General features: G+C 36.1%; 1 protein-coding gene across 1 annotated transcript in view; it reads right to left on the bottom strand.

Annotated features, from left to right (window-relative positions):
- LOC145766587 (uncharacterized) overlaps positions 1 to 18458 on the bottom strand; it is an 82678-nt gene that overhangs the window by 32563 nt on the left and 31657 nt on the right. Inside the window, exons 21-38 of the mRNA XM_082578305.1 lie at positions 16033 to 16145; positions 15361 to 15518; positions 14698 to 14840; positions 11945 to 12323; positions 11445 to 11579; positions 10823 to 10983; positions 8593 to 8806; positions 8073 to 8248; positions 7122 to 7284; positions 5000 to 5195; positions 4540 to 4700; positions 3899 to 4079; positions 3045 to 3231; positions 2555 to 2614; positions 1898 to 2058; positions 1319 to 1497; positions 582 to 709; positions 2 to 189 (exon numbers count right to left, since the gene is read on the bottom strand). Of these exons, the coding sequence (XP_082434431.1) occupies positions 2 to 189; positions 582 to 709; positions 1319 to 1497; positions 1898 to 2058; positions 2555 to 2614; positions 3045 to 3231; positions 3899 to 4079; positions 4540 to 4700; positions 5000 to 5195; positions 7122 to 7284; positions 8073 to 8248; positions 8593 to 8806; positions 10823 to 10983; positions 11445 to 11579; positions 11945 to 12323; positions 14698 to 14840; positions 15361 to 15518; positions 16033 to 16145 (3083 nt within the window). The remainder of the gene's footprint in view (position 1; positions 190 to 581; positions 710 to 1318; positions 1498 to 1897; positions 2059 to 2554; positions 2615 to 3044; positions 3232 to 3898; positions 4080 to 4539; positions 4701 to 4999; positions 5196 to 7121; positions 7285 to 8072; positions 8249 to 8592; positions 8807 to 10822; positions 10984 to 11444; positions 11580 to 11944; positions 12324 to 14697; positions 14841 to 15360; positions 15519 to 16032; positions 16146 to 18458) is intronic.

The raw sequence follows: 18458 nt of genomic DNA, 5'->3' as shown, positions 1-18458 counted from the left end.
CGAAGCAGAAACCTTTTTTTCCTACATCAGGATACCCAGCGCACATCATGCGTGGAGAGATATTCCCTGCGTAGTTTCCTAAGTTGCATTGTTCGTAGGACAAAAGTGGGGTTTCAACCTCATACAAGTGATTAGGATCGCTTCCTCGTGTGACAAGATGGCCATATCCTATTATCATGCACTTCTTCCCTGTTAGATAACACAAAATACATCAAACAGTAATCATTGACGATTAGGTAGGCTTTGACTCTTGACTCTGACTCTTTGAATGCTTTGAATATATTTCACTACATTTTGAGATTTTTTTAGAATTAATTTTTATTCGTCATCAGTTTTCCTCTGTTGTATCCGGCCACGACCCAAGACTTAGATGCCCGCTTCCTCTCTAACAGAAGTTGTAGATTTGTGTAAAAGTCAAATACATTAATGAAGTAAATCGCTTACATAATGCTTTCCTTAATCATTAGACGTCACTTGAAAAATTTGATTTGTGATTCCATAAGAAATGATTAGAGAAATATGACATAGGTAGAAACAAGGAATGAAGCAAAAGTCTCCGGATTGGAAATGAAAAACCTCACCTGGGCGAAAACGAACATCTGCAGAGGGCAGGCATACTGGGGATATGAATGGAGAAAACGTGACAGGTTTGTTGAGCTCTATTAAAGCGATATCCCAGTCAGGTATACCAGCATGTTTGTCATAAAAGCTGAAAAATAAGATAAACTTTTCTGTGGAATGTCGAATTGTTAATATATATTCCCGGAATGATAGTTCTTTTATTTTCTTTTCTTGAGACTACAATTGTAGTCTATAAATAAAGTAACTTGCGTTTTTCTGGTGACTATAGGCTACTAAGTTACCTCCTGATGTTAAGGATGACACCTAGCTTTTATTACCGACGTTTCGTCAGTCAGCACGACTAACTTTATGAAGTGGACTGAAATAGGTAAACACAACCTGTTCAGTAACAATTGGCACAACACAAAAACATACTGACAAAATGGGAAATCATTTGTAAAGATTTTTCTTTGTCAAACACGGCAACCTTACATTTAAGTAACATTTGGTTTCTAAAACTTCGCGTTATCGTGAAACTTATTTGCTTATAGTGTGATACTAATTTGTGTATATTGAGTAGTAAACCGCAGCTTGATAAAGCAAAGTTTAAAATCAGCTATCAAAAATTGTTTAAAAATAACAACCTCACTTTTGACTTGAGTCAGTTCCACTCCACATAACACTTTTTTAATCAGAAGATAGTACAGTAAAACGGAAAATTACTATTTTATTTTAAAATAAACACATAAATATTTACTCATGAAGAATATCATTCTTTATTGTGAATATTCTAGCTTCTTCATCCATTGGTTCTAAGTTATTCGCTCCGATCACAAGAGTAAATGATTCCGGGGTGTCGAAGTCAAAGCAATGGGCGGCAGTGATTACCAAGGTGTTCGATATCAAGGTTCCTCCGCACTTATGGTCATGCTGAACCTGAATGGCAAAAGTTAAAACAAAGCGCTTTATCCTTTATTTTAGCGGAAACAAAATCGTGACGTAAACTCTGAATAAAAGTTCCTTTTTCAGCTGATTTTTAAAGACTATCTAAAGCTTTTTATCGATATTATATTAAACAGCCAACGGTTTTTTTAAGTTCAAAGTGCGTGAGTAGTTTATAACTAACAGTTTTTACGTCACTCACAGTGGCAGTGATCAAATTTCTTTATACGTCACTAGCTAAACGCTTGCTTGTCATAATCAAAATTAGTTTGTTTGTGGAGAGATAAGGAAATGAATCTCTACGTTCACTTTCAAGCATGCTGCAAAGCATCCTATTGAAACACAGCAGGGTAATCTCTACGGTAATGGAATAAACTACACAAAATCTTCTTACCATCAAGGATACCATCCACGGCCAGGTTGCCTTCCGTGAAGCTTTTCCTCCAATTATGCGCAAGATAGGATGAACTGACGCCCTGACCGACCTCACTCCGCACTGATATGGGGCACAATTGGCAACCCAAGTGTCGCTTGAACGACATGAGCTTTCAGGATCTTCAACGATAATATCACAATTTTATTTCAGTTGGTTTTCAAAGAAAAACAACGCATGAAAATGAAAGTTTACATCATAGTGGCAATGCAGCTGCGCACTTCAAGCACACCTCTTTATTTCGCGGGATCAAGAGTATGAAACAGTTTGGACGCACCAACACTGCTACCATTGCTGGAAATTTCACTCTGTCAACCTTAGTAATCGGGTCTGAATCAGTGATTTAAAGTTTTTCAAGTACTTAAATTTGTAAAAAGAAAAATTTCAAAGTGTCTTTTTCACTCTCTATGAAAGCATGTCCACTGCAAATTATAAATATACACTGATGAATGGCAGTGGGATTGGCATAAAAGAGCTGAAAGAGGTTGCGAAAAATCGAGAGCTGTGGAGGGAGACGACAGAGTGACCGAGAATAGAAATCAACTGAACAGATGATGATTATGATGACTACCAATCAAATCAGTTTGGGAGTTCAATGCATAAGGGTTTAATAATTACCGTTGCTTTTCTCTGGAGTTTGGGATGATGAAATGACGTGAGCTTGAACATATTTTGGAACTGCAAAATATTGGAAACTGAATAGTGTATAACCAGACGTAACGGCTGCACTAAAAAGTGCCAGGGTATTAGTTGATTTCCTGTGACTTCCTCACAAAACATGCGATATCTTCATATTGTTTGTGATCCAAGCATTAACTTACTGTAGGTCGTGCGTTGAGAATTGTGCAACTGCGTATCAGACAAACTATTTCTCAATTTCCACTGCCCAATAATTGATACAGAAATTTAACTGTGAGAATTATTCTAATAAAAACAATCTTTTTATATAAACTAAAATTGCTTTTTTCTGTAAATATTAGGCACATAAAACGAAAAGATATAGTAGGCTACATAGTTCATCTTGTACAGCAAGTACAGCAATAGTTTAGCAAAGCGAAGTCTGATTTACATTTTGTTTTATTGCTAGAAAGCCAGCACTTCTACTTACCCTTTTGAGTGACCCTGCGTTGCAGTTTGTGGGGGTCTTTGTAGCCACTTGGAAGAGGGGCAAATCTTAGAGGTTCAATTGCTTTTGAAAACCCTTCTTGAATGCAGGCAGCGTTGGCGATGCTAACTGTGAAATCATCACCACATATCGCTGAATAATCGCCATCTCTTCGTTTCACTTCGAAAAACTAAAAATTAAACAAAGGTGAAAACAAAAAACGAAAAAATTAAACAAAGACACACTAAAGACAAATCACATTTCCTGACTAGGCGTAAATTGTATGACCACGTTTAACAGACAAACCTTTCGTGAACATCGTAAATGATCTGGACGGTGTTTCGATGAAAGAATTTGACTTTCTCAAATATACAGTACAGCTGCCATGACGATTCTTAAAACAACGTTTACAAAAGTCTTTCTGATAACACTTTATTATTTTAAGGTGTTTGAAGGGATAGAGTTTATGACATGACCACAGTCGTTAGCTAGGGGAGGTCAACGCATATGAAAAGGTCCCATTAACATGTTTGATGCAAACACAGGGTTTACGACGCAAAGCACAAGCAATGCTGAAAGATCAGGTTTTGTTTGTATGATTAGTTTTCCAAACAAAACGATTCCTCTTTCCGCCGTTTTGCCAGTCATTTAGTCAAAATAAACTAATTTCAATTTCCGTTCAATAATGTAAAGGTGTAAACACTCCAAGAAAAACGATAGAGAAGAGAGAAAGCAAATACAGTACAATCAGTTGCACATTAGTTTATTCTTTTTACCAGTAACCGCGTTTAGAAAACACTTTTGGTTTGACAATTTTAATATATCAATGCAAACTTAGCTGTTGAAGAAAAACTCACTTTCTCTTCATAGGAATTGTTAAAACGGGTGCAAGTGATTTCGTCAGAACCATCTGGACAACCGGATATGCCGTCACATTCGTAATTGTCTGTGACGCAATAATAGTCCGGACAAAGATAGTTGCAGTGGTCGTCAGCAACTTGGGACACGCGTAAGGACACTAGAGCTAAAGTGTCATGCCTGAAAAGTGAAGCAGCAAAAGCGTTAGGTTGTCTAATCCATTTGCTACAAAACATAAAACCCATCAATGAGGAAAGTATTTCTACGTCATTAAAGTTGAAAACTTATCTTCAGGCTGACTGCATGGGAACAAATGAAAAGTATTTAGGGATTATTTTAGTTCATATTTAGTTGTTGATATAGTCTTAAACGACCATTTTAAAAGATAAGATGAGTTTTTTGTCCTATCGCTTTTAAATTCGTACCCGTGTTTAATATATAGCTTAAGTGGTTGTGAAGACAATGCAGCCACCAACTGCACTGCTCAACTTCAAACATGTGATTTGGCCATGACGTGAAGACACGTGTCGCGTTCTCATTGGTTGTCCGAACCGACGTCACTTTGAAGGTTGGTATTAAACTTCCATTTCTTGGCCGAGCAATTGACAAGACAACCGAAGAAAGAGATGCTGAAACTTACTTTTTAAATTGCAAGACAACAGTTGCTTGGGAATTCTTTACCATGTATTTTGACGGTTTGTTGAAGTTGTTCTTGAAAATAAGTTGGGTCTCATTTTGAAACATCAAAGTTTTATTACGACTTTTTGAGTCACTGGAAATGAAATTCTCATACACGGTCAACTGAAAAGAAAAGTATATGTGGAAATAAATCGAGTAGTACCTAATTCGAAATTCTAATATAACCAAATTCAACTTAAACAAAACTCTTTACAAATAATCAAAAGAAGAAAAATCAAATACTATGGACACACTGTTCGGCAAAATTCAATACAAAGATCGTATATAAAAAAAAAATTGGACAACACACATCTCTAAATGGACAAAATTAAATTATGAAATTGCGGTACGAAAAGCCCATGATCGTGAACAATGGCGCAATGCCTCAAACCCTCAATACGAGGAATGAACATTTCACTTACAGTAAATTTATCGTTTCGTGAGTAGTCAATGACAGCAACATCCATTAGAATGTTTTTATCAGGATCTCCATGGATCCTCCACACGCATTGGTCATGTCCAGAGCTACGTTGAGAAGATGCGTTGATGATCATATGCTCCTCTCCGAAGATATCAGCCACGTTACCGCAATATGAAGGACATCCGATTTCATCAGACCTGAGATGTAAGAAAAATAGATTTTTCATTAAATTGAAAATCGTTTCTAGGACTAGTTGCAACGTTCGTTTGATGAAAGCGAAAGTAAAAGCAACAACAAACTGGTTGATTTATTGCTTCACTGACGTTTCGCGAAAAACTAATGCTAGAAACGATAATTGTGATGATAAACACCCAAACTTTTCAGTATTCAGTTTAAATTGAAGATGTTAGGCTCGTTATATTGTTTGATTGCTCAAGAGAAATGAGACTGTCGGTTTGTGTTGGTCATTTTCGAAATGTTTAAGCTTACTATATAACCTATAGTCATATGCTTCTTCTTCTTGCGTTTGAAAAAGTTGCATTTCGCTTGGTGAGGCCTTCCACGTTCAACTGCAACAGTGCTATTCCGGCCCTTACGACAGGTGGAGCTGCCTGCACCAAGAAGTGCACTTGCTCAGAATCAGGAGGATAAGTTTCTCCGTTGGGCACCGGGGCCGAAGGTTTATCTTTTTACCGCCCCGGGTGCCCTGTGAGTTGTGGTCTCTGGTTGTTGCCATTCACTTCACAAACGATGAATTACCGGGATTCACCACAAGGAGGTTGGCAACATGAGTTACAGTCAATTGCTTAATACGGGTAAGTGCTTAAAAACATACAGTATTTATGCTTACCTAATTTATCAACTGTTTTTCTGACAGTGTTGCATATTCATAGAAACCGTAATCCTGGAAATACTAAAATTTCATTTCACCAATGCTGTGCTGGAGCTAAATTGCTTAATTGAACTTGTGGGCTAATTATTATCTGCCCATAAGTTTTGAAAATAGACTTGTATTTATAAAATATTTAACAAATTATTTACCTAGTGTCTCTACTTTTGTTTAACTTTTTCTGAGTCCGCATGGTCGCACTGAGCCGGTTTCCGGCAATTTTTATTTTTCTGAGTCTTTTGCCTCATCACGGCCAAGTTTTTGAATGCGAGACTCAAAGTGAAAACTTCGGGAAACTTGTCACTTTTTGAATTTCTATTGTGTTGAATCGCCCTTGTTGCCCTTGCAAGTGTTGATTGTAGGTCTATTTTGCAATCGACGAAATAAAAGTTTTCTTTTTCGCTTTCTTTTCTAGGTTTGGTGGCTGTGCAGTGTGCATTTTTAAGATTATGTTTTTCAAACATTGTTTTATGGATGCATATTTAAACCTTTTAGTTTTGTCATATTTTCCTTCTGTTGGTGTAAAATTCGTGTGTTTACTTTATCGTTTTCTACATGTTCGCGCCAGCAATGAAAAATAAAATTGAATTGAATGTCTGCAGTCAAGAATGTGTTACATTCATTGTGAGGTGAGATTGCTTGATTTTGTCATTTTAAATGTGGCTTCATTTATTCCTTTTTTAACTCACAGTTGATCTTGTAGAACTTATCGTGTTGAAATTGGATTGATTTCGCTGTGTTATACAAATTTTTTTAGGGTTGATTGACAGGCGTAGTTCTTGGATTAACGACGTTTGTTTTAGCTGGACCAAGATATCAAGATGCATTGGTGACAAAATTAGGCTAATGCAAAGAACACCTGTTGACACCTGTCAGAAGATGACAGGTGTCAGAAGATATTTCATTTTTTAAATTAGGCTATAAGTTTATTTGTTAGTGCAAGACTTTAAAGCTACTGAAGGTGACCAAAGAGATACTGCATTCTTCTATTTTCAAATTGGTATGTGAATGAAGCATGATTTAAAAAAACTATAAATGCTATAAAACATTTCTCTAACTACAGAAATGACCTGCTAGAACAGTACTAATATAAAAGTCAATGCAGTCTTTTAAACCATAAGCGAAAAAATTGATTAAAAAATGGTTTTCAAGTTTCATTGACATTCGGACACAACCAACTTATCTTGGACCTTTAAGCTTATCAAGAAATTACGTAACTTGTCAGGTGTCTTACCAGTCTCCACAATCGTTGAAACCGTCACAAAGGTTTTCTCGCTCAACACAAACGTTGTTTCCACAAGAAATGGCGTTGTTGCAAAAACCTTCCATTCTTGTTGGACATGATTGAGTCGTAATAGAAATAGAATCAACATAGACTGCTTGTACGCCATAGAAGTCTGAAAAATCATCAAACCTAGTGATTTGTAAGATCATTGGGTCCATGGTTGAGCACACAAGCTTTCTAAGATAAGAAATCAAATATCAAGAAAAGAAAATATCTTTACTTCGAATTAAACTATAAAAACTGTTTATACTACAAAAAGTTCTCAATGCCAAGCAAAAAAGCCAAACAGAGCAAATTACTTCAAATTCAGTTATTATTTTCTAGTAACTTCTTCTACAGCTTGTTTCACCTATACTGGAGATCATGAAAAGGTCCTTTATTCAAATACAGTATTATTATTATTATTTTATATCAATAAAGACCTTCTGATGATCCCCAGTAAGGATGAATCAGGCTGTAGAAGAGGTTATTAGAAAATAATAACTGAATTTAATTTATTTCGAATTGTGTACAAATCAACAAACGCAAGTATATTGATATCTAAAAATTATTTATTTTAAAACGAATTACTGTGACTAGGCTATCTATTGATTTGAATGCAGGATCCCACGCCAATAGGTTGCTGCTAAACATTTATTTACTGTAAAAGGGATGATAATTATAGGCCTGTTTGTATTTCAAAATATTACAACACCACGTTCTGGATTTGATAACATTGTTAAACGCTTATGTTGCCACCGGAGTTTTTGTATTTCCTAAAATAACCTACAATACTGACACTTTAAAACTTTACACATTAAAAAATATCTTAATGCTTGTTTCATAGGTAGATATGTTCAATAGTAGTGTATTGGCATTATGAAGCGGTGTCATATTCAAAAAAAGAGTTTTGATTGATACCTAAAACAAAGGATCCAGTATTTGCTAGTTCAAGTGACGAGTTAACTTCAGTTGCCATTGACATCCAAGGGTTGATACTAGCAACTTCAGGAAGCTGATATTGATAGAGAGTGACAGATTGATTTGTGTTTACTTGGCGAAGAACAACAGTCAGGTTGCCCTTGCTAAGTCGCTGCCTGCACATGAAAGACGGTACAAATTAGAATAGTGGATCTCAAAACATCGTAGGCCTATTTAGGTTATGGTGCTGTAATTAAAGTATAAACTTGTTTTCTAAGAACGATTCCTTTTTTATTTATATCAAATACAGTTTCTAGTTGCCGAAAAACTTTAGAGCCTGTTTCACCCTTATTCGAATCATCACAAGGTTCTGATTCAAATGGAATAATATATAACAACAAAAAGAATTTCGTCTTGCCAGCTAGCTTTTTGATTAAGTCAAACTTTATGAAGGAGCTCATATATGAATACCTTATGCCACCAATATCGTATGCTACTATACAACAAATGAATATCGTACATGTATGTAACTGTTAGACAAAAAGTTTTATAGAAAGAGCTTAGGAATGGCAGAACAGGGCTTCGCAATGAAGGTCTCAAATCCAAGGAAGTTGATTTTGTTCCCGTATAGATGAGAACTCCAGAAGAACTGACTCGATTTTCTATCACAACTGGGTCAAAGGTTTGCCTTTCAAATAATTTGTCAACTTTGATATATGCAAAGTCGTCTGCTTCTGTAAGAAATAACGTTTCACTTGAGATCATGAAGTTTATTACAATACAATGAAGCAAGCTTCTTTATTGCATTTTATAAATTTACAAGAACTGCTGTCATAAAAAAATTCATTGAGTTAACTACAGTTTAGGTGCATGTATTTGCGTTCTGCAAAGCAATTTGGTTTCAGCACTCATTAGTTGGCCTATGATCAAGGCCGTGTGAGCACCATCCCGCCCCCCCCCCCACGAAATTCACTATTGGACCCCTATGGTTAGTGATCGGTCTTTAAAATAGGACCAGAAAGCGTTTAGGGCCGCAAAATCTTTCAATGTAGGGAAAGCATTTGCATTCACCATTTAAGCAAAGAGAAAGCAACTTTGTATTCTTGGTGTGAATGGTAAAAGGAAACAAGCATGCGCCATTTTTTGTGCAACGTTTTCGTATATGCTGAGAACAGTTTTTTATGTTCGGTCTGAATCTCGCCTTAGTTAAGATTTTCTGGAAAAAATAGTTAATAGGCTATGCCGACAATGCAGTAGCGAATCTAAAAAAAGTTGGGGAGGACCAGAGTTTTAACAAAGCAAAGTTTGTAACATAAATAAACAATGCAAATCTTAATGTTTGAGTAATTACAATTGAAAGGGGGTGAGAGGGGCTTGCCCTCAGACAATTTTGAAACATATAATCCTGGTTTGGTCACTTTTTAGGAATTTTTAGAAGAAATCTGTTTTTTTTATCAAGATGCACAGTGCACACCTTGCATGTAACCAAATTCATCAAATCAAAATTGGATATGGGGTAGAAGTTTTGGTTCAAATTTAAGTTAACCTACATTTGAAAAAAAATTTATTCACGACCACAGAAAGATTTCAATATTTCTTGAAAGTTTGTATAGCCTAGTGTGGTGTAGTCTTTCACTAGGCTAGAACTTCGATATTTATCTGAGTTTTCCCGACCTTCACCGATAGCATTTTCACTTTATTACTTATCTCCATTACTATTGAAATTTATCAATTTAATTGTTAATTAACTACAGTAGGCTATTTGAGAGAGCAGTGTTTACTTCGGAATATTGCATAATTTTGTGAGTTTTTTTGGGACATAAAAAACATTTCACTCCCTAATCCCAATCTATGCATGCCCAATATCACCGAGGTGAGCAAAATTGTGATTGAGCGAGCGTAGCGAGCAAGAAATTTTTACAAAAATGGAAGAAAAAATAAATATTAAATTTTACAGGTGCACGTGAAATTTCAAACGCTGCACGAACTAAATATGAGTGGGCTCCTAGACCGTGATAAGCCCCAGTCGGAGGTTTGGAAAGCAGTAAATTCATCCTTGCATGATTTAAGCTATCGAGCTTCTGTAGCTGATGTTTTATTTTTTGAACAATCAAAAAACATTAAAAAGACTAAAATGAGTTGGCCCCTAATCAGCCGTGCCCCCCTGGCCGGGGTACGGGAGAAGTTAACACGGCCCTGCCTATGATGTCATTACATCATTCAAATCGGTTATGGCTGGGCCTACGCCGTAGTAATGTTTTGAAGCTGTTGTGAGTTGAAAGCTGGTTTGAAGTAGGCTACGGTACTTTCTCAAATACTAATTTTAAGCACTTTGTTCACACGAATTTAAATGTGGAACTTAAAGTTTTCCTTTTTTAGACTTTAAATAAGAAATTCTTCTTGTGGAGTTGTATTCTTTGCTTTGTGAAGCAAGTTTGTTTTGCAATGGACCCAAAACCCTGATTTTTTTTATAGTTTTCAATAATTGGGTGACAATCCATATTTTCAACGACTGTACCATGTGAAAAATGGACGGAAATTTTGAAATTTATAGCTGAGTGCTTATATTGCTCAAATGATGACAATAATAAGTCAAGCAGTTTTTGTATTTTCAAAGACAGAAACCTATGCTCCTATGCAAGATGAATCAAACGCACTACGGTACTCGTAGATAGGTTGGTTACAACTTTGACGTTAATACAAGCATTTAATCTAAGTCATTTTAGCCACAGCGTTCCACTTGTATTTACTCTGTAAAAGGGAGAAGGCGCATTCGTTCACGACGTGAGAATTGAACTCGCAAGCATAATTCTGCCGGGGGTAGCAAGAATATTCCTGTATTGTGACGTCATCCACTGCAATATCTCCAACCTCGCCGCCACCTCCAGTAGCAGTGAAAATAATATTATATCTAAAGAACAGAAATACATCAAATTACATCGTAGTTAAGATTGTTCACATTTGCTTTCACAGAAATAACAAAAAAATAAAAAAAATCTATGCAAGTCGTTCATTGCTTTACTTGAAAAAGACACAAACATAAGACACCAAATAAGTCGACACCAAAGTAAGACAAAGTAATAAGTAACACAAGTAAAGACAAAGTAACACCAAAGTAATAAGTAAGACACCAAATAAGTCGACACCAGCGAAGCCCTGTTCTACCAAATAAGTAATGAGCAGTATACAGATCAAATTCATTTGAATGCAACAATCAACTAACTAAAGATCCTCAAACCCAACTTTCACTTTTATGTATACTACCAGTAGGCTAACTGTATTATGTCATACTTTGAGAATTTTATTTAGTTGTTCAAAAAATATGCCTAATTCTTGTAAAATACGCGGACTCGTTGAAAATCTCTTACTTACTTAACTGTAGGAAAGGGTATTGTAACTTTAGCAACCTCCCAATCAGGACCCTGGTCTCCATCTTTAGACCAAATTCTTGTACTTTCATCCAGGCTTATCCTAAGCGATCCTACATCACGACCATGGAGATGGTATCTGAAAGGTAAATCAATTTCAAGGAAATATTACGTTTCTGACAAACCATTATTATCCAAATGCTAAATACAATAAAGATTTGAAGAGAGACAAGACAAACCGGCTCAACATAGTTTAAACTACTTATGTCAGCAGAAAGAATTAAGTTAATTTAACGCTTTTTACGTATACAAGCATGTCGTTCAACTTTGCCTATTGATGTTCAAGGCATGTTCAAGTTTTTCAACGATCTTTTTTCAAGTCACAGCTTTGACAGGTTTTCATTAACCAGATGTTTAACATACGACTAGTTTGAAAATATCCAACCTGAAGTAATACGTTTCAACGCATATGTGAAACAGACTGCAAAGATCATTTGATTTTACCTGAAAAGCAAGCACCACCGTGAAAAACTGAGTGCAGAAACTTCTTTTCTTGCTGCAACATTTCTGGTAGTGTTTTTCAAATTGTCGACTTTCATTGGTATTATATCTGCAACACTGCTAGAGTTTCGTCCTTTTTGAATCATGAATACCGGGACGTTAAATGTAGCTGTTTGGCCCTCTTCTAGTTCATCAGATTCAACGTAAAAATATCTGTCTGGTCGTTGAGAAATCCGCTTGCTTGGTTCATTGTCTATAACTTCTTGTGGAATAATTAAATTACATTTGTAGTAGGCAGGCGAAACGCCAAAAGCTCTTCCATATCCGAATGCTTCTAATGTGACCGGCTCAGACCAAGCCCGGCGAACATAGCCTAATGCACCTACAAATATAAAATGTGTTACATGTTTAAAAACATTATAGAACAGAAATATCAGCGTTGTGAAAACAATACATGGCAAGAGATAAAGTCCTACTGTTATTACCCATAATATTTATTTGTTTGCATCAAATAAGGTTTTCCGATAAATTTCTATCGAAAAACATAAAAATAAAGCACACGTATACAGAAACAGCATTCAAATAGAGGAAGTATTTGTCTCATCGCCATCCGCAACCTCAAAAATGTGTCAGATTCTTATATGGATTCAGAAAATACAGCTTGTAGCCTACGAAGCATGAAACTGCTTCTCCTCTTTTGTGCCAACCAGTTGTTCTTTCCCAGCAATAACCCTGGTTATCTACTAGGGATAGTAGAATATCGGGATGCGCAACTACATCCGCTTTTGGCTTATCCGCAACAATAGAAGGGTTACGATTTTTTCTGATTTACAAAATAATGTACGTTTTATAGGTTATATAAAAAGAATGAAGTTGGTTTTAAAATAATTTAAGGTTTTTAGTTGAAAACAAGCGAGCAACAAAGCGTGAAAAAAATGTCAAATTGGCAATTGACCCTTCTAATGTTGGCGGAACAACGGAGTTGCGCGTCCCGATATCTACCGTCCCTATTATCTACGCCTGACGTTTCACCAAAATTTGCGATGTTGTCAAAATTGTCAATGCAGTTTTTATCGAGCCCACATGTAACGTAGTCAAAAAAGAACAATTTCTCATACGAAAGAAGATCGAGAATATGATAAAATTGTGCAAGAAGGAAAGAAAATAAAAGAAATGTCACAGGTGCATGGCCATTGGTCACATCGCTTTGGAAACAGTAGGCTGGAGAAAATAGCTTTCGGGTAGACACGGCCCGAAAACAGCAAAGTCATTGGCCTTTGATATAAGGTCAAGCAGTGGCGGCTGGTGAGTTGTAGAAATGGGGCTGCTGCGGCCACCGATAAAGGAGAATCCAACAACAGGAGGCTTGGGGGCCCCCCAGAAAAAATTGAAACATTACATTTGATTTGGTGCATTCTGAGCGCATTTTTACCTGTAATTTGTGATAAACGTTTAAGATAAAACTTGGCTTATTTAAGAGTTTCGCAAATGTGCAATATTTGAAGGGACGATCAACAAACAGATGTGAATAACAAAATCTATCCAGCTTAGCCGCTATTAAATAATACTTATGTCACGACAAACAATTTACACTATAGGCTAGCTATTGTGCTGTTACAGCACTTAAGCATGACAGGGTGATGTAACTCACATAGTAAAACAATGTTATTAGAATAATATTAATTTTTCATTAGAGTGACAAGCAACACGACGCTGTTTTGTTGTGTCGGCAACAAAGACGAGAGAGGAAGCGGAAAAGAGTCTGGAAACTTGGAGAGCAGCGATGGAAGATAAAGGCATGACAGAAGATATGAAAATAATGGGAGTGAAGGAGGGAGATGCTGCTGACAGAGTGATGTGGAAAACTGGAATTTGCACCGTCGAGCCTACTTGACGTGCGAATAAAGCCAGAAGAAGTTACAAGTAACAGACGGCAAGCCAGACTGGTCAGTCATAAATAACAGCTGCATAGTTTTAAACCAAACAAGGGGTTTCTAAAGTGAATACCACGCATTTCCATGTAAATTAAAAGCTGTAAAGCCAGCCTATCATTGCTACTGCAGAATAGTGAGTACCCTACCGGACGGAAACATACGCACTATCTGCAGTTCCATAATTTTTAACTGTTTAATTAGTAGAATATCAGCTTTACTGTTTCTTAAAGCTATTCCAAGCCATCATTAAAAGGTCAAATCTCCCCTACAATCGTTCCACTTGGAATAGCATTCTGCTCAAATGTGCTGTCTGAGTACAGCACAACCTTTTGCTATTCGTTTGTATTGGTAATTCAAGAAAACTCGCGACTCTTCGACGTCACAATCGAGTGTTTCTTTTATTGCAACCTTGTGCAAAATATTTCCTTGAACACGCAGGGTTTCTAAATATAATTACACTTATTGCAGTTAGCCATTCTGTAAACAAAAAACATAAAATACATTTTGGGCAAAAGAAACGCTAAGATATTTGAGAAGCTTTTTGTGAAAACTTTCGTGGCGGTGCTGCAGTCCCGCAGCACATACTAGCGAGCACCCTTCAGGTCAAGCACGCAAAGTCTGTAATTATTATAGTGGTTTACGCTCTTAGTCCAGTATAGTGACGTACGGATGCCATCGTATGGCATTTTTAACCAAAGAAATAATGAAAAACAACGTTGGATCAGATGCATAAGAAAATGCTTAAGAATGTAAAACAAGACCTTTAGAGGTCAATCGGTCAATGAAATATACAGACGTTTAAATTTTGGAAAAGTAGCCAACCTTGGCATTGAGTGTAGTCTCCAACTTCACTGGCTTCTCCTGGAGTTGTCTGGATGAACTCGCAGTGATCCTCTCCTCTTCCTAACCCATCACCGATGTTTCGGAAGATTCCTTGAAGATGGTCTCCTAAAAAGATCTTGTATCTGAATGCAAGAAACAAAAGTACTTTATTATTCTATAATTTGCAATTCTTTCACTATTTTTTTTATTTATATTTTCCCCTGTCACTTTGATTTCATGTATATCTTTGTAGTGCATGTGCCCATAATTAAAGGAAGCTTGGTGCACAATCGATAATGACCTACTGCACTTACCAATAAGACATGAAAAATAAAACTAGCAAATATATATCCACTTATCCATAAATAACAAAATAACAACTTGATACATCATCTTCAACCGAACCCCACAAACAGAACAAAACAAAAAGTTTTAAAATGTGGCACCTAAATGCATGATCTAGGAAAGGTTTCGGAAACAAACCTATTTTCATCTTCATCATTTGAAATGATGAAACTGCTCAAAGACACACGTTAACCTCCAAGCGATAGCTAAATCATGTTTCTTTTAATTTGGAGTTCTGGTCGGTTAGGATTATGATAAGTATGCTAAGTAGGTATGTTGACTAAGTATTTCAATCGGTTTGTTTTATTTCCAACTAACTTGTTGTGATCGCATAGAACGATTCCAGCTAAGGTGGGGCCGTCAAAATCAGACAACTTTCTAACCAATCGAGTTCCATTGCATGCATTGCATCCCGGAAGGTCATCGTATGTGAAGTCATAGTAGAACCAATCAGGACCCAGTAAATCTAATGGACTCTGCACGATATACATAAAAAGGTAACTGGAAATAGATAAAAAAAAGTTGTGATATCAGTTTCAAGGCACGTCTACATTATTTCTTTCGCTATTTTTATCAAGCACGTTTTAACGCTTTTTAACATTTTAAATTTTGTCGCTTCTACCCTTTTCTAGCCCCTTGCAGTAATGGCATGAATTATTTTCACTGTGTGGTCAAAAATAAAAACTGAATTGATATGAACCAAAAAAGCTCAATTTTGTCAATGGATCACAACATATCATTATGTTTTGTTCATCTACACTACAAGAACGAATTAATCTCAATTGTTTTACTTTACAAGAAAACCTGTCAGAAGATATTTCATTTTCTTGATTGTTTTGCTTTATTTTTTTTGTGTTTTATGAAGTATTTCCGATGCTGATGAAGCAAAGTTCTCAACATTGATCAAATGATGGCTAAGCTAGTTTTGTTTCAGGTCTTTGATATCAATATTCAAGCAAAACAATAACATCATCCGTGCTTAGTGTTTACAGTTAATGCAGGTTCGACGACTTCTTCCATGTGGTGATTGTATGGAAAAGGTCCAGTGCCAATGGAAGGGGTAGGCCCTGACCATAGTCTCCAACCAGCAGAATCAGAATCAGCTAAAAATTGCAAGATTAGCACACCATTAAAAAGTAAAGTTGTAGAGTCAGTTAAAAAGTTCTAAAAGTCGCATGCTCGTCTCATGAACTGACAAGATAAGATTTTCATCCCGTTTAACCTTCTGCCCAATAAGCTAATTTCAAACTGAGCTTTTGAATGTCATGCTATAAATGTGGTCAAAAGTGTTCAACTTGTTTGTGGAACTTTAAATGGAAACAAGTTATTCAAATGTTTTCATTGGTAGGAGACTTCTTTGATTAACTTTAAGCTGCGCAAATGAAAAAAGATGTTAAGTTATACGCCTTCATGAAAATTCTTTGTGAATCTAATTTTATCTTAAATTTTCTTGTATTTTGCTGGTGACTGTAGGCTATACTAAGTTGCCCTAAGTTTGCGCAATATACTATGGCAATTACATTATCGTATGCTAAATTTTGCCAAAAATAAATGTCAAGATAAAACTAGATTCTGTATTATTTGTATTATTCTTATACATAAGTCTTGGTCCTCGAGCTCAAACACGGCTTGATAACTTTGTATGCAAATAAAAACACAAAAACAAAATACTTTCAGTTTCTTTGGATAAATAGGCCTACAGTGCTGTCGCGTAGGCTACCAGTAGATATTATTTTATCGAACGCGCGAGCACACACAAATACAATCTTGGATCAATGTATCTAAAAAAATCTATTTATTTGCATGGAATCTGTTAGTTTCAATCAGGGATATCTAGAACAACGGGATTGCTGACTCTGTTTTGACGTGGACAATAGGAGGGTTACTCCATCATTACTGCACAAACTAAAATGTGGATTTCTCAACATACAACCCATTTTTTGTTTTTAAAATGATGCTTGAAGATGAAATCATGTAAAAAAAGCAAAAAAAAATTGAAAATGTGGCCGTTTTTCTCCAAACCGCCACCAAGTGTTGAAAAATACACAAATTTTAAACACAAATATTTTTAATACCACTTACTGGATTTGAATCAAATTTTAACAGAATGTTTATAAGTATCAAGACTGAAGCTCTATGGAAGGAAATAAAGATATGTTGAGAAAATAAAAAGTTATTCAAATTGTTGCATTTTTTCAAAAATTTTTAATCCTTGGACATGAAACAAATGGGTGCCGACAGCATCATGGACAAAATTTCCAAAATTCTTTGACCAGAGGCTTTGCATGTTTACTCTGTCTGATAGTGTTAAAAATTTGAAAGCGATTGGCAAATAAACGAAAGAGATATTTGGGATTAAAATTTGGTAGTTGGACAAAAATCACATTTTACGAAAAACAACAATAAACATTTTCAACACCTTAAAGCCTCCTTTATCATAAGTAGACCCTTTTTTGCCTCTGCTTGGGTTTGTAATTTTTTCTTGTGCTTTTGCTTTTGCTTTTAGCAAGTGCTTTTAATGTTTTTCTCCTGGCCTTGGATGTGTCAAAGCTTCATTTTCTTGATTTGTCAAGTCAAAACTTGTCGAGTATTTAGCAGATTTCTGAATATGCAGAGATTTTGCTACTGTCTTGTTTTCCTAATTTTTTTTGCTGAAGTAGAAGGTTGGCAAAAAGGGCTTTGATCTTCTGTTGTTGGATGGCTTTCTGGTGTTACAGGAAAGGTTACACTTGTGTTACAGTAACAGTTCATCAAGTCTACCACCATTGTTAGACTTACAACCAACCTTATTCAACTTTCTTTGTTTAGCAATACCACGAAATTGAATTTTCTTACTTTTTTTTCATTTTTTTTTATTTCCTATTTTTGATGACTAAAACTTGCCCAAAAGTGATGCAATAATCAATTAAATGTGAAAACTAAAGCTATGTTCAATACTCAATAGTCTTGGATGACTAACAGCAAAAGTTTGCTTTAAAATGATGATCTTAAGTTATAGACAAGGCCAGCCATTAGTTGTTGCTATGGGCGTTGCTAGGGAAGATGCCTAGGAGTGCCCACTTTCAAGATCTTATTCATGGACTTCTAAATAGTAGCATCTGGACTGGAAACTCAGTGGGCAACATGAGGCCAAACAGTTGGTACAACAGTTGGCCAACAGTTGGCCAACAGCCAAGTAACTAACCCTGTTGGCCCACTGTTGGCCAACTGTTGTACCAACTGTTTGGCCTCATGTTGCCCACTGAGTTTCCAGTCCAGATGCTACTACTTAGAAGTCCATGCCTTATTTTAGCTTCACAGCAGGGATATCTAGAAAAGGCGACTTCTCAACAGCGTAATTGACACGCGCTTTCGCCTTTTTCATTTTCGGGCGTTAACAGCGCTGACCCTTCTAGTGTCCATCGCTTTATCGAAAT

This window comes from Aplidium turbinatum, chromosome 3 (assembly GCF_918807975.1).
Source record: "Aplidium turbinatum chromosome 3, kaAplTurb1.1, whole genome shotgun sequence".
NCBI classification, from domain to species: Eukaryota; Metazoa; Chordata; class Ascidiacea; order Aplousobranchia; family Polyclinidae; genus Aplidium; species Aplidium turbinatum.
The sequence above is the reverse complement of the archived record's forward strand: the minus strand, read 5'-3'. Positions and strand labels throughout refer to the sequence as shown.